Source organism: Onychostruthus taczanowskii, unplaced genomic scaffold (assembly GCF_017590055.1).
Source record: "Onychostruthus taczanowskii isolate IOZ18803 unplaced genomic scaffold, ASM1759005v1 scaffold125, whole genome shotgun sequence".
Lineage (NCBI taxonomy): Eukaryota > Metazoa > Chordata > Aves > Passeriformes > Passeridae > Onychostruthus > Onychostruthus taczanowskii.
Genome location: NW_024498407.1, coordinates 1111071 through 1123454, shown reverse-complemented (window position 1 = coordinate 1123454; position 12384 = coordinate 1111071). Strand labels below are relative to the sequence as shown.

At 40.6% G+C, this 12384-nt stretch overlaps 1 protein-coding gene across 3 annotated transcripts in view; it reads right to left on the bottom strand.

Moving 5' to 3' along the window:
• The window catches only part of PDZRN4 (PDZ domain containing ring finger 4), a 230529-nt gene that overhangs the window by 37434 nt on the left and 180711 nt on the right, over positions 1 to 12384 (bottom strand). For 2 of the 3 annotated variants that reach the window (XM_041396057.1, XM_041396058.1), the window contains 2 exons: positions 2233 to 2486; positions 546 to 648 (listed from right to left, as the gene is read on the bottom strand). In XM_041396057.1, coding sequence (XP_041251991.1) covers positions 546 to 648; positions 2233 to 2486 — 357 coding nt within the window. Of the gene's footprint in view, positions 1 to 545; positions 649 to 2232; positions 2487 to 9431; positions 9450 to 12384 lie in introns of those variants that run through there. The other variant, XM_041396060.1, reaches the window with a different exon arrangement.

Sequence of the window (12384 nt, the reverse complement as noted above, 5' to 3'; positions counted from 1 at the left end):
CAATCTCTTATAATTGCAATACTTACAATGTCAAATATCAAAGAGCAAGTAATAAAAACTATATTCATTGTCCAATTTGAAGCATGATCTTAAGAACACTCAAGCACACACCGAAATATCTAGAAGACAACACAAGTACAATTGATTCTTAAAATTAGAGGCAGGAGAAGGAAAGCAATTAAGCTTCCAGTAACCATTTGTGGAAAGGCCTGCTTTAAAGTGTCAAATCTACTAAAGGGAAGCATTTGAGTTGCAGTCTCCACTGCACAAAGACAGAACATGTTAAACAAGCATCCTAGACTTGTATGTAGTCACCCACTGCAGAATTCTGCTTTCAAATTTCACATTTCACATCTTTAGCTTAACCCTAGCTTACTACCAGTAAATCTTCTGACATCACACAGCTATAACACAAAACTGCCTTCTGTGATGATTTTTAAGAAGTATTCCCACTCTTCTTTTTCTCAGAGGAGCCTGTTATCAGCTGTGTAAATGCCATATCTGTAATAACAGAAAGAGAGGGTGAAGTGTGCCCATGATCTTACCTCATACTCAAAGTCCTCTGCTCTATCTGCATCAGCAGGCAGGCTGGAAAGATACTCATTACCTTCATAAAATTCATGCTCGACTGGGTGAAGAGAATGGCAGCTATGCGGAACAAAGCAGTACAATAACAATAGATGAGAAAATATGTTTTTTTTTAAATTAGAAGGTCTCATCTCACCCCCCTCCACTGTCACCTCCTCCCCCCTGCTGCCAACCTCGTCTCACTCCATAGTTTTGTCATCTCAGGATGCTACTCTGAATGGCCTGACAGCCTGAAAGAACCAAGTACATGAAAGAGCCAGTACCAAGAAGCAGCACAGGCTGCTTTCCTTGCAAAAGCTCATGCTCTGGCTGAGTTAATTTTGCTGGGTTCATCTTTAGGCATAGTTGCACAGGGTGATTTCTTAAAAGGGTCTGGTTTGAACCAAACTGCTTCATTTTGACATTTTTGGATTCTGTACACTCATAAAGGTAAAAAACTCCAGATTCACGTGCTGTGTCATGGCTGGTGGCAACTCACTAATTATCTGGTCATAGTCTTGAACAATCTACAGGCTGCATCAGGCTCACAAACTGCTCAAGAATTTATGTAAAATAACGTGCATTATCCTCTTGTGTTAAAGTGGTAACAACATGGTGAAATGCACTAAAGCAACTGCACAGTTACAAATGTGTGTAAACTGTACTGTTAAATGGGCTTGGAACACAAAGAATGAGGTCTTTACAACATCTTTAGAGCCAAGGCTGGATCCCAACCATGTAGTACCAAGTGTGGATCTATCTTAGCAGAGGTTGAGAACTATTCCCCATGCTGAAGGCATGGGAACTTCAATCACAGTAGCCTAGAGTTTAGAAATACCCAGTAAAAACTCAGAAATACATGTATCCTGTTCCTTGCTGTGCAGCAGTCAGCAGTAAGCCCAGTCCATCTAGCCTAGAACTTCTAAAAATGGACCTACATCAAAGTCAAAAGTGTCATATTCTGCATTAGCATCAATTCTGCAGACACACACAACATGCCAGCAAATCAGTGAAAAAGCTCTAGAGCTATAATAGTTTTTTGCAGGCTACAGAAGGTTTGTAGGTTCATCTGAGGTCACCCACGACATGATGTTATTTATGAGGTGGAGTCAAAAGAGGAAGAACCCTACACCCTACTTATGTATAAGCACCACCTGCAGCTGTTTGCATCCAATTCAGTTCGAAGGAGAGATCATTTAATTAATATATTTTGCCATATGACAGATGAAATGGTACTTTTTGACCTCTATATTTTTGGAATTGTTTTGCTTTTGATAAGGGGACCTTTATATTAAATCATTGTTTCCTTGATTTGTTTTTGTAAAAAATTTGGAAGAACAGAAAAAAAGACAAGCTCTTTCTAGGTCTGAAGATGCCTTTTTGGTACTTTGGAGCACAGAAGTGTTTTTCCTCTTGACTAGGGCTTAGCTTTGGATGAACGGATACATAAACACAAAGTAAACATGTCTGAGATTCCTTCCTGTAGCCCTAATCCACAAGCAGAGCTTAGGAAAGCTGTCACTGTAGCCTGAATGGGATAGTGGTTATCAACAACATTTATTATTCATTTAAAGTGTTCCTGCAACTTTTTCAGGAGAAGGCTAGAAGACCATCACTGCAATGCCTCAATCCCACAGGTAAACAGCAGAAAAAGATAAAGCATACCTATCTGAAAGTAGAAACGGGCAGATATCTGGAACTGGTGGTGTGGAAGGCCTTAGCTTGGCCAGAGCCATGATATGCTCAAAAGTGATGTCAGTCTGAGTGCTGGCATCCATGAGCCGGACATCCTGAGAGCTGCTGTGAGCTTTGGTAGCTGGGGCTCGCCGCAAAACCTGAACCACAATGGGCTCCTTGGCATTGCGGAAAGCTTCCACTGCTTCCTCGTGAGTGGCCTTGGAGAGGTCCTTCCCATTGACCTGGAGAAAACAGGAGAATACAGCAAAGGTGAGAGAAAAGGCAGCATAAAAACATGGCTGTAAAATACAGGGGGGTGAATTATTTGTGAAGTACATCAAGCCACCTGATGACACTGATGAGCATATTTTGGTATTCATGCAGGAGGGAATATTCAGCTGGGAGGAGAAATAGGATCTTTAATCTTTGCCAGAAATTAGAAATGGTTTGAACTCTTCCACAACTGTGCCACCCAATGGAATCCAAACACAGCAAAGGAACTACAATATTTAGACAGTAATTTAAATTATTTCTCTTATCCTGTTTTATTAACTTTGTAAATACAGCTAAAATAGATGAGGTGCCTTTAATTTTGAATTTCAGCATTTTCTGTGGCATGCAATTGTTTTAAAGGATTTCTGGCATAGCACTGTTATTAATGCAGATGTCAATAAACATGTCTCTGATGTCTAAAAAAAAACAAGGCCAATTTTCAATGTTTTGTCACTTATCTGCTATGGCTATTATACAACCATTAAGACCATAGATAGGAAGATTGGACTAGCACAGTCAGCTGTTGGTCTTTCAAGGAAAGAGAACTAACTCAATAAGTAATTTGCTATGAACAGACAAATAATCAACCAGAGAATATTACATTGCAAATGTAGCATAGCTTGGCAAAACTAAAAGAATGTGCCAAGGTTTCTCTCTGCTACAGACAAAGCAGCAAATTCCTCCTGCTCTAGATGAGCCTGAGGGTACTAAAAAAATGTAACTGTGAGATTTGATTATGCTAAATTTATACAAATTCAGGTGCTTGGAGCAAGATTTGCAAGCATCAGCCCACTACAAAATGTGAAGGCTAATTGGTCAATGGCAGTCAGTAGCTAAGCCCTTGAACACAGCACTGTGCAACATCCTTACTCAGAAAACACTACTCCACTGGTTCCAGAGCAGTGGGACCACCGCTGACTGCTGCACAGGACCTAACCGTTGTGAGCTGCTGTGGAAATGAGATGATCCAGTGCTGGGGTAGAAAGGTAGGGTTTTCTAGTAAGAAATGTACCTACCTGAAGGCAGCAAAACCCAGTTAAAATTTATATTCCTAGGAAAACTTCTACATTGCCGGCAAATCAGAAATAGAAGTCTGCTGCAAGGTCACGCTCAAATTATCTTCTTTGCATAGACAATGAGTCATAAAACTTCATAAAACTTAATGAACCCTCCCCAGAAATGGGACAGACCCATAAATTACTTTTCCCAATCTGTGCAAATAGTGGTGGAAATGAAAATTTCTTTGCCACATCACTCCTTCATTCAATAAATTCTTGGAAATTTCTTGCCAAAAAGGACAAAGGCAAACAGGAACAATATAAGCAAACTCAAAAGAGACTCAGTAACTCAGCAGCTTTCAGTAACATTTTGAAGCAACTTGTGCAACCATAGTCCTATCATATTTATGTGCATGGCTAGGATACTGTTGACCATTAATTTCAAGTATATATCAATTCAATATATTTCCAGAGTATGTGCACAAGTACAAGGAAGCATCATCTTTCCTCTGACTTAATTTCCAAAGAATCAGCACTTTCATGCCTATGTCACTCGCAAGGACATGCAAAATAACTGTACTGTGATGTAGCCACCAGTGCAAAGGTCAGCTGATCTCTCTAGCTAGACCTGATGCTGTATGCAGTGATGAGAAGCCTGCAAATTTTGAACACATTTCTGTACACATAAAAGCTCAAAACTCCTTATGCTGAATGCCTGGGACACCCAAAAGTACCACACCACTGCAGCCAAGACTATGACCAGGTAATTCAAAAGGCAGCTAGATTGCTCACCCAAGCTCAATGGTCTGTCTGTTAACTGAAGCCAAAAAATTAAGATTTAATGTTATAATTTTATCATTTAAACTATCATCCATAAAATGATAACTAATTATAATCTAATTCACGTGGGAAAATATCAGTTGTATCTAAGAGGATGAGCCAGAGCGGTCAATGAACAAATTAAGTGACAAGAAAACCAAAGAAATTTCCCCAAGGAGAGAGCTCCTGCAAACCCTCTCTGCTAACACAAGTCACACTGCCAGGGCGTTCAGACTCAGCGCCATCTAATGGAGGCAAATAGAGATAAAGCTTCAAGCCTGGGTCTTCCAGCCACTCCTCAGTTCCAGTCTCTGCTACATTCTTGTTTCTAACTCAGATCCTATCAAGGACACAGTTTTTCAGTTTCTGTGATTTTTGTAACAAGAGTTACAAAAATTATAACTGTGATTTTTGTAACGAGAGTGGCCTATAGGCTGTCTGAGAGACTCTAATTCCTGAGGCCCTAAGAGTTGAAAAATTACTTTCCTGGCTCTCCAGTCCCTTTTGATACTTTTTAAGCTTCAGATAACTATATGGCGTTTCTCCTAAAAGTAAACGTTAGGGAATAAATACCACAAAGCAATGTATCATTTTTTTTCCTCCATTCAAGTATAAAACACACAATCTTTCTGTATCCCAGCTGAACCAGGTGGATTTTGGCACAAGATAACCATTTTATCACAGATCCACATCAACAAATCTAAAAGACGTTTGGATAGCATACAAAACCCTTTTTTTTTTTTTTTTTGAAAACCAGAAGCTCTGTCTATTCACATCAGTCAACACTTACCACTTATTCTGAGGAAATAGACATAAATTCACAATAATGCCATTTACATGCAAATTTTATTTCTAAAGAATAATAGTATTTAAAAATCACATGAATGTGAAAAATCACAAAATATACACATTTTCATTTATTCTGGGAACCTATGTCTGACCTCTATTTTCATTTAAATACCTACTTAATTTGATGACATTAAGCACATTCTCTCCTTTATTTGGTTTCTTATGAAATAACAGCACAGTAGACCCAATACTTCTTTAAATTGTCACTTGAAGTTCATCAACACATTTTGTCGATCTGCATAGAGGTCACATAATTTACAAATGCCTCCTTTCTCAGAAGAAAATCTATAGCTGAATTACTCTATGCTGGCAGCTGTCCTGCCCACTTGGGGCTGAGGAGAATGTTTTTAAAACCTAAAGCCTACAGATGGAGTTGGAAGCACTTTTCCTGCAGGTTCTTTAAGGATCTTCTTACTCCTGCATTATCCCCCAACTTAACTCTCACATATAGTTACCCTGAGAGTCAAAGACAGCTGAGCACTTATTTACAACAAGCCATTTACAGGTTCTTAGTGGATGATTAAATAAATTCCTCGCCTCTGAAAGGTTACTTTCAGTGGAATCCAGGGTACTATTTTAAGTGGATAGAGAAATCAGTCACTTTTAACAGTCAACACAAAGACAAGGGAATACATTTGTTGTAGCAGATGGGCTAATTAATCCACAAGCTAGTTGTGAATGTTAAGTAAAGAATATATCTTTTCTCATGTAAACCATCCTCCTGCCCTCTTTGATTAAGCTTTTGTTTAATGAAACTCTCTCCCCCTGTCCCTGGCTATTGGAGACACTGCAAAGTCTGGGCCACTTGTCAACATCTCCCCCAGAGTGACTAGTGGCCACTGCCTGGATCCTTGCCATCCCCTTTGGATTCTTGCTCTAAACCCAGCCACATGCAAAACTTCATCAGCATCAGAAAATAAACAAGGAAATGGGCTTTGTCTTTCATGCAAACATCAACTGACACTGGCCAAGTGCCACTTCTAATGCCAGCACCAATGTACACGGGCTACTCCCGCACAGAGAAGTGGGCAGCAGAGAAGAAAGGACAGGACTAAATAACAAAACAGTGACTATAAAATATGTAGACAAATGGTTTTTAAGTTATCTTCATGTTATGAGTGCTAAAGAAAAGTGAAGAAAAATCAGTCCTTCAATGAAGATTGCTTCCAGGATTTAAGTGCCTGTGACTGAAAATTTAAACTGCCTCTTGTCTGTCTTTCAAAACTTTTCTGCTCTTGATCATTTAATTCTGGGCAGAATTTCTGAAACAAAGGAGCCAGAAATGTTGATGTTTCCTGCAGTGTTTACTTTTTCCATATTAAGAGAAAAAGGAAAATAGCAGAAAAAAAGGGGGGAAAAGGAAAAAGTATGTATAGTCATGTGAATGCAATCATCACAAAATCATGAGCAGCTAATGAGATAACCTCCTACCTTCAGCAAATATCTGACATATGCAAGTTTAAATTTAAGATCAGCTCTGCTGAAGTAAAATCCTTTGAGACGCTTCATTTACTCAGTAAAGGCAATGGGAAGAATAACTGAAGTGTTCTGCAAGAGCAGAGATGTCTAGACACACAGCTTGCCTAGCTAAATGACAGAGATGCTGTCTGACATGATGATGGAGTTCACACAAGGCTCACTGTCTCAGGAGATTTCAACACCCATGCAGAAGATGCCCCTGACCTGACAGGTGCTAAATCTGCTCTCATCACAGCAGTCTCCTCATCTTCAATCTCTCACCCTAAATACACCCAGGCTACCATTCCCTGGGTGCATCCTTGGACAGCAGACTGGCATAAAGATCAAACACTGTCCTTAAGTTTGACCAGTCCTTCTTTAGGACAGGAATTTGAGCCCTTCCTAACTGCAGGCAACAGGGAAAAAAGAACAAAGAACATCTCAGCTTCCTCCCAGACCTACAGCCTTTGGCATACAGAAACCCTAGAAAACTTCTCCTGCTGAGGGCCAACAGCTGTGAGGCTCCCTGGGCAGGACAGATTGGCACTGCACGTGTGACACAGTGCCAACATGTTCGTTGCTCCCAGTGACATCCATGCTGGAGAGGACACTGTGAGTCTTCTGCTAACACACATGTGATAGTTCACCTACTGAAAGGGCATTTGACACACTGACATTTTAGGTTACAGTTTAGTACTAAGCCACATTTCTTCAGCAAGTTAATCTGAAAGACAGCAAATTCAGCCATTATCCAATACCCCTATCTCAGTCAGGGTTCATGCTAGTTCAGTGAAGGGACAACTTTTATTATGCTGTTTAATGACATTTTCTCTTCCTTGGCCAGATGAGTTAAGCGACTCTTGTTCCAATTTGATCTTTTGCTGCCCTGACTGTGCAATCTTGTCATCCTTCCTAAAAGCTACACAAGCTGCTGAACATGCAGGCTCTGGCTGCTTCCCTTAAGCTGAACCACAGGCTTATAACAAGAATTACATCTCTATTACCTGTAGAGCTGGGGTTTGTGCTGTTTGATAGCTGGTTTGTGTAGTTGGTTCAACAATACTGGATAATTCAAGGGATCAGAGAATCAGTTCCCAAAGGAACTAATACAAAATTGGCATTTGAGGGTGCACAAGAGAAAGATGAAACTCCTACTACTTGGCTTAATCGCCTAAAGCAGAACTTTCAATTGTATTCTAGAATAGACCCAGACACCAAAGAGGGTGAAATGCTACTAAAAGTCCAGTTTGTTACTAAATCTTGGCCTGATATACGGAGAAAACTGGAAAAGATTGAAGATTGGCCAGAAAAAGACATTAATGAGTTATTGAGGGAAGCATTGAAAGTGTATTTAAGGAGAGAAGAAGAAAAAGCAAAGGCCAAAGCTAGGATCATGGTTGCTGTAGCTAGAGGAAGTGTGGGAGCAAGCAACCCTTTCCTACAATCCAAGGCCACAAAAGAGTGGGGGGGTCCACCACCAGCAGCAGGCACAAAAGGAATAGAGAGGCCTCAGGTTGCTTTAAGTGAAACATGCTGCTATTACTGTGGGGAAACTGGGCCCCCAAACTGTTCAGCCTAAAGTTGTGAGACCTTTGCTAGCCAATCAAATAGCAAAGGAAGCAACTTTAGAACCAGGAACCCAGGAGATTGGATTTTGATAAAATCGTGGAATAATAAACCACTAATACCTAAATTTGAAGGTCCCTTCAGGTACTCATCATCGCTAATTCTGCCGTGCGGACCAGAGAAAAGGGTTGGACTCTTTAATAAAGGCATTAAAAAGGAGAAAGATCTCCTGCCCTATTTATGTCATTAAGTATAGGAAATGGATTGTGTTTTGGATGCAGCCTGCTGGCTGGGTGAGGTACAGTGATCATTCACTACAAATGCCTTCGAACATTTCAATCTCCTTAACACCACAAGGGACATTTCCATCTCTAAGGACTCCTTGTGGTTCTGGGCCTTCACCTTGGGACATCTCTTAAAAACCACTGGGATGCCACAATTCACATCTCCAGAAAACTATCACTGCTCCAACAAGTTTTGAATCATTACTCAGCAGCTTTAATTTGTAGCCAAAACTTAATTTCTGCACTTCATAACATGAGGCTTGGCAGTCGGTGTAACTGGGTATTTCCTCCAAATCATCACTGTGTTTTAGAGCAATGCACATCTCACAAAGATCCTTTCAAGTCCTTTAATGCTGATATCCAACAACAGAAAAGCTCAGAAAGTTCAGCTCAAAAAGTACAGCAACAGCTCAGAAAAGATTCACTTAAGTTTTGAAAGAGTGAACATACAATTATTTGCAATTCTCTTGGTTTGTGTAATCTGCGTTTGCCTTGTGAGTGAAATGAAATCACCAAATTAAATTCAAGAATTACTGCATTAGTTTCTGAGTGAGCTGCCTGGAGACAACTGCTGGTAGACAAGTATTTGTGATAAGCTGCTGTTGTGTCTTTTTCCAACTCCCTTAATCTACCCAGCAGACCTGTGATTAGTTGCAATCACCATCTTTCTTGCATGCTCTTCCAGCTTGTATTCCCAGCCTCATTCCTCCTTCCCTTGCTTTGCCACCTCTGTTCTCTCTCTTAGGCTGTCGGCTCTTCTCACTCTGCCTTTTTCTTTCAGTGCAAGCCCTTCTTTACTCCCCAGGACTCTCACGTCTGCTGATTCCCAAAACTTCACTCTTTCCTTTCCTGAACTCTTCTCTCAAAGACCTCCCACTGCCCTCTCACTGAACCTGTCCCCTCCCCACAGGCTGGGAACTTGTCATCCTCCCAGGGTGACAGCTGGAAAGCTGAACATTCATGAGGTCTGCCCTCATCAGCACCTCCTGGTACCAGCACGAATGCTCAGCTAACCCAGATGGTAATGTTGCAAGGCTGGGGTATATTTACTATGCAAATTGCTTTTAATATTGACAAACAGTTTTTTTGATGATATTAAGATTCTGCCTGAGGGCAATAAAGACTAAACTAGCTGTGGCATGCATAAAATACGTTGTGTTACTTCTTGATGTAATTAGAACATCATTTATTACATTAATCATTGCAAACTTTTTCTGTTTGGGGATAGGGCATTGAATAAATCTCTCAAGAGATCTAGCACATACAGTAATCCTTTGATGATGGGGGAAAATACAATCAAAGGCCAGTGTTCGTGCTCAGAACGAACACTTTTTATCTCTAAGCCTTTGCACTGAATGCTATAGTCTACTGTGAACTTCATGGTGTCTCTGCTCCACCACAAGCTCACTCTCCAATTTCTCTTACAGGGTATGTACTTTTCTCAGAGAAGAGGCTCTTCAAAAGGTAATTGCCATTAAAGTTTTAGGAGACCAAATTAATGACATTCTTTAATCATCTGCAGTTCCCAAAGAATAATGGAAGAGGCTGAATGGCAGATTTTAGGACTCTAAATAATGTGTAGGCACTTTTTTCCTTTTAGGGAGTCATAGTCTACTTTTCACTAACAGAAAAAACCCCTCAGTCACGGCTGGCATTGCCACATGAATGTTACACTTATCACTGTCACAACAATTCATCCACACACAGACGACTGAAACTCCTGGTCTCCTCTGAACCGAGTAGTTTAAAAAGATAGATGGCTGCCTTCTGGCTAATTGTGGGAGTTCTTTCATTACTATAAAAAGACTTATTATATCTCAAGTGACTTTATAAGCAGTGAATAATGAGACTTAAAGTCTTTGGAAAAGATTCCGCTGATCAAATGCTAGGATAACTTATGGGCACAGTGACCTTTTCCTCAGTAAAATACTTCAAACTGCTGCTGTTGGCCCATTATTAAAACTCCCCATTTAAGGCATGCAGTTAAGCCCAAGGCAGACTTATTTTTTTTTTTATTTTTAAATTCAATTTAAGGTAGCACAGCAAGACCTATATCTCTCCCAGTGTGGAGGACTAACTCCTGGCCGCTCCAGCTGTGCAGGAGCAGGACAGATGGCTGTGGAAGTGCAGCAGGCTGGGTTTCACTGCTCTGTTTCTGACAGCACTGCTGGAACCAGGAGCCCGCATCCCATGTGCCACAGCGCTCCTCACCCCAGCAAGGGAGCTCCTTCCTGCCAGCATGTCCACCAGCAAGCACCAGCACAGTGGCCAGCTCCTGTGATGCTGCAGGGAAGAGCAGCCCATTGCCTCCAGCCGACCTGGTGAGCTGAGTTTGGCCTGGCCAGGAGGGTGCTCCGAGTGCCAGCACTGCACACTGCAAAACTGAGAGGCATCAAACCCAGCATCACAGCACTGAGCCTGGTCTCGACTCTAGATGATACCCTGGGTTCTGCCACCCATCTAGCACAACCCAATGTCCTACTGGGGTGCCACACACATGAAGTGCTAAGGTTAGAGCAATCCCTAAATGCACCTGTACTTGCTTTTTTAATGAAGGTACAACAGACTAGCTCTGCTTTAATATTAATTTCTTACTGAGCATTGGTTTTAATTTTATCTTGAAGAAATAGAAAAGGTTCCTCCTCTTTGGAAGTAAAATTTGGAAAGTCTCTTTCACTATTTTTCCATTTTTCTCTCATGCTGCCTTGAAACTAATTTGACACTGTTGTTCTCCATTGATTTTCATGGCTTTACTCCAGAACAATCATATTGGTAAATTTTTTTGGCATAACAGTACTTTCAAAAATTCATTCCAGTGTTTTACAGGACTAAATATTTAAAAAATACTTTTTACAAGCTCACATGTATTTAGATTTTCTCAGTCATATGGGCTGACAAAACAACAGATACATTAACTTCATCCTGCCTCTGGAACATGGCAACTTCTAGAGCTCTTTTTCAAAGAAGAAGAAAATCAATTCAGAGGAACCACTCACTTGATAAAACAATGCAAGTAATGGGGCCATACCTGCTATTCAAAAGTTCATCAGATGCTTTTGTAACAGAAAGTTCCCCACAGCTTTTTGGAAGGCTTAGCAACAATTTTTGTTGAACATTGAGAAAGCAGCTGTAAACTTGTAGCTACACACAATGAACACAAAAGAAACTACGTGTAGAGGCATAGAAAAGGAATCTGATGAAACATAATTGTGACTGTTTCTTCCCTTTTGTTTCTCTCTCTCCTACTTTGATCCTCTTTTAAAGACTATTTATTCATGTAGGATTACTACAGTTTTCTACTAAGTGATGAGGGCTTGCTGTGCTGACACAGAAATATTTTAGGTTGTTTCTTCCTAAAGTTTATTTGCTGCATTCCTTCTTAGCAGAAAAAATTATAAAGGATGTGAATACTAGTACCAGCTTAATTCTATCTTATTTGGACAGCACCATGACGTGTACACATCTTCCGTACTAAGAGCTGCAGCTTCTTTCTTACTAAAAATCAACTACAGCTGCTATTTCAGTCCCTGTGTTTCCAACTCTATTCTTCCTTCTGGAGTCTTGCTCCTTCGTCTCTCCCTGTCTCTGCCTTCCTTCACCACTTCCTTCCTGTGTTTTATTCCAGTTGTCTCTTTGGCTTCTCTCCCATATTTTTCACTCGCTCCTTTGACTCCCTTTATTTTCTGCAATTTGCTCTCTACAGTGTTAGAAGCAGCAGCAACTGCTCCTGTATGGCTTTAGTATTTAACACCTGCAAAGGGAATCTCCCTGAATGAAGTCTACAGGAAGTCCCTTTCTGCAGGCTTTAGGGGAGAATGAAGTAGCTGACTCATTTCTCCAATGGATCCTCAAAAAATCAGCAAGGGCATTTTCTGAGGAAGTTCATGCAATGC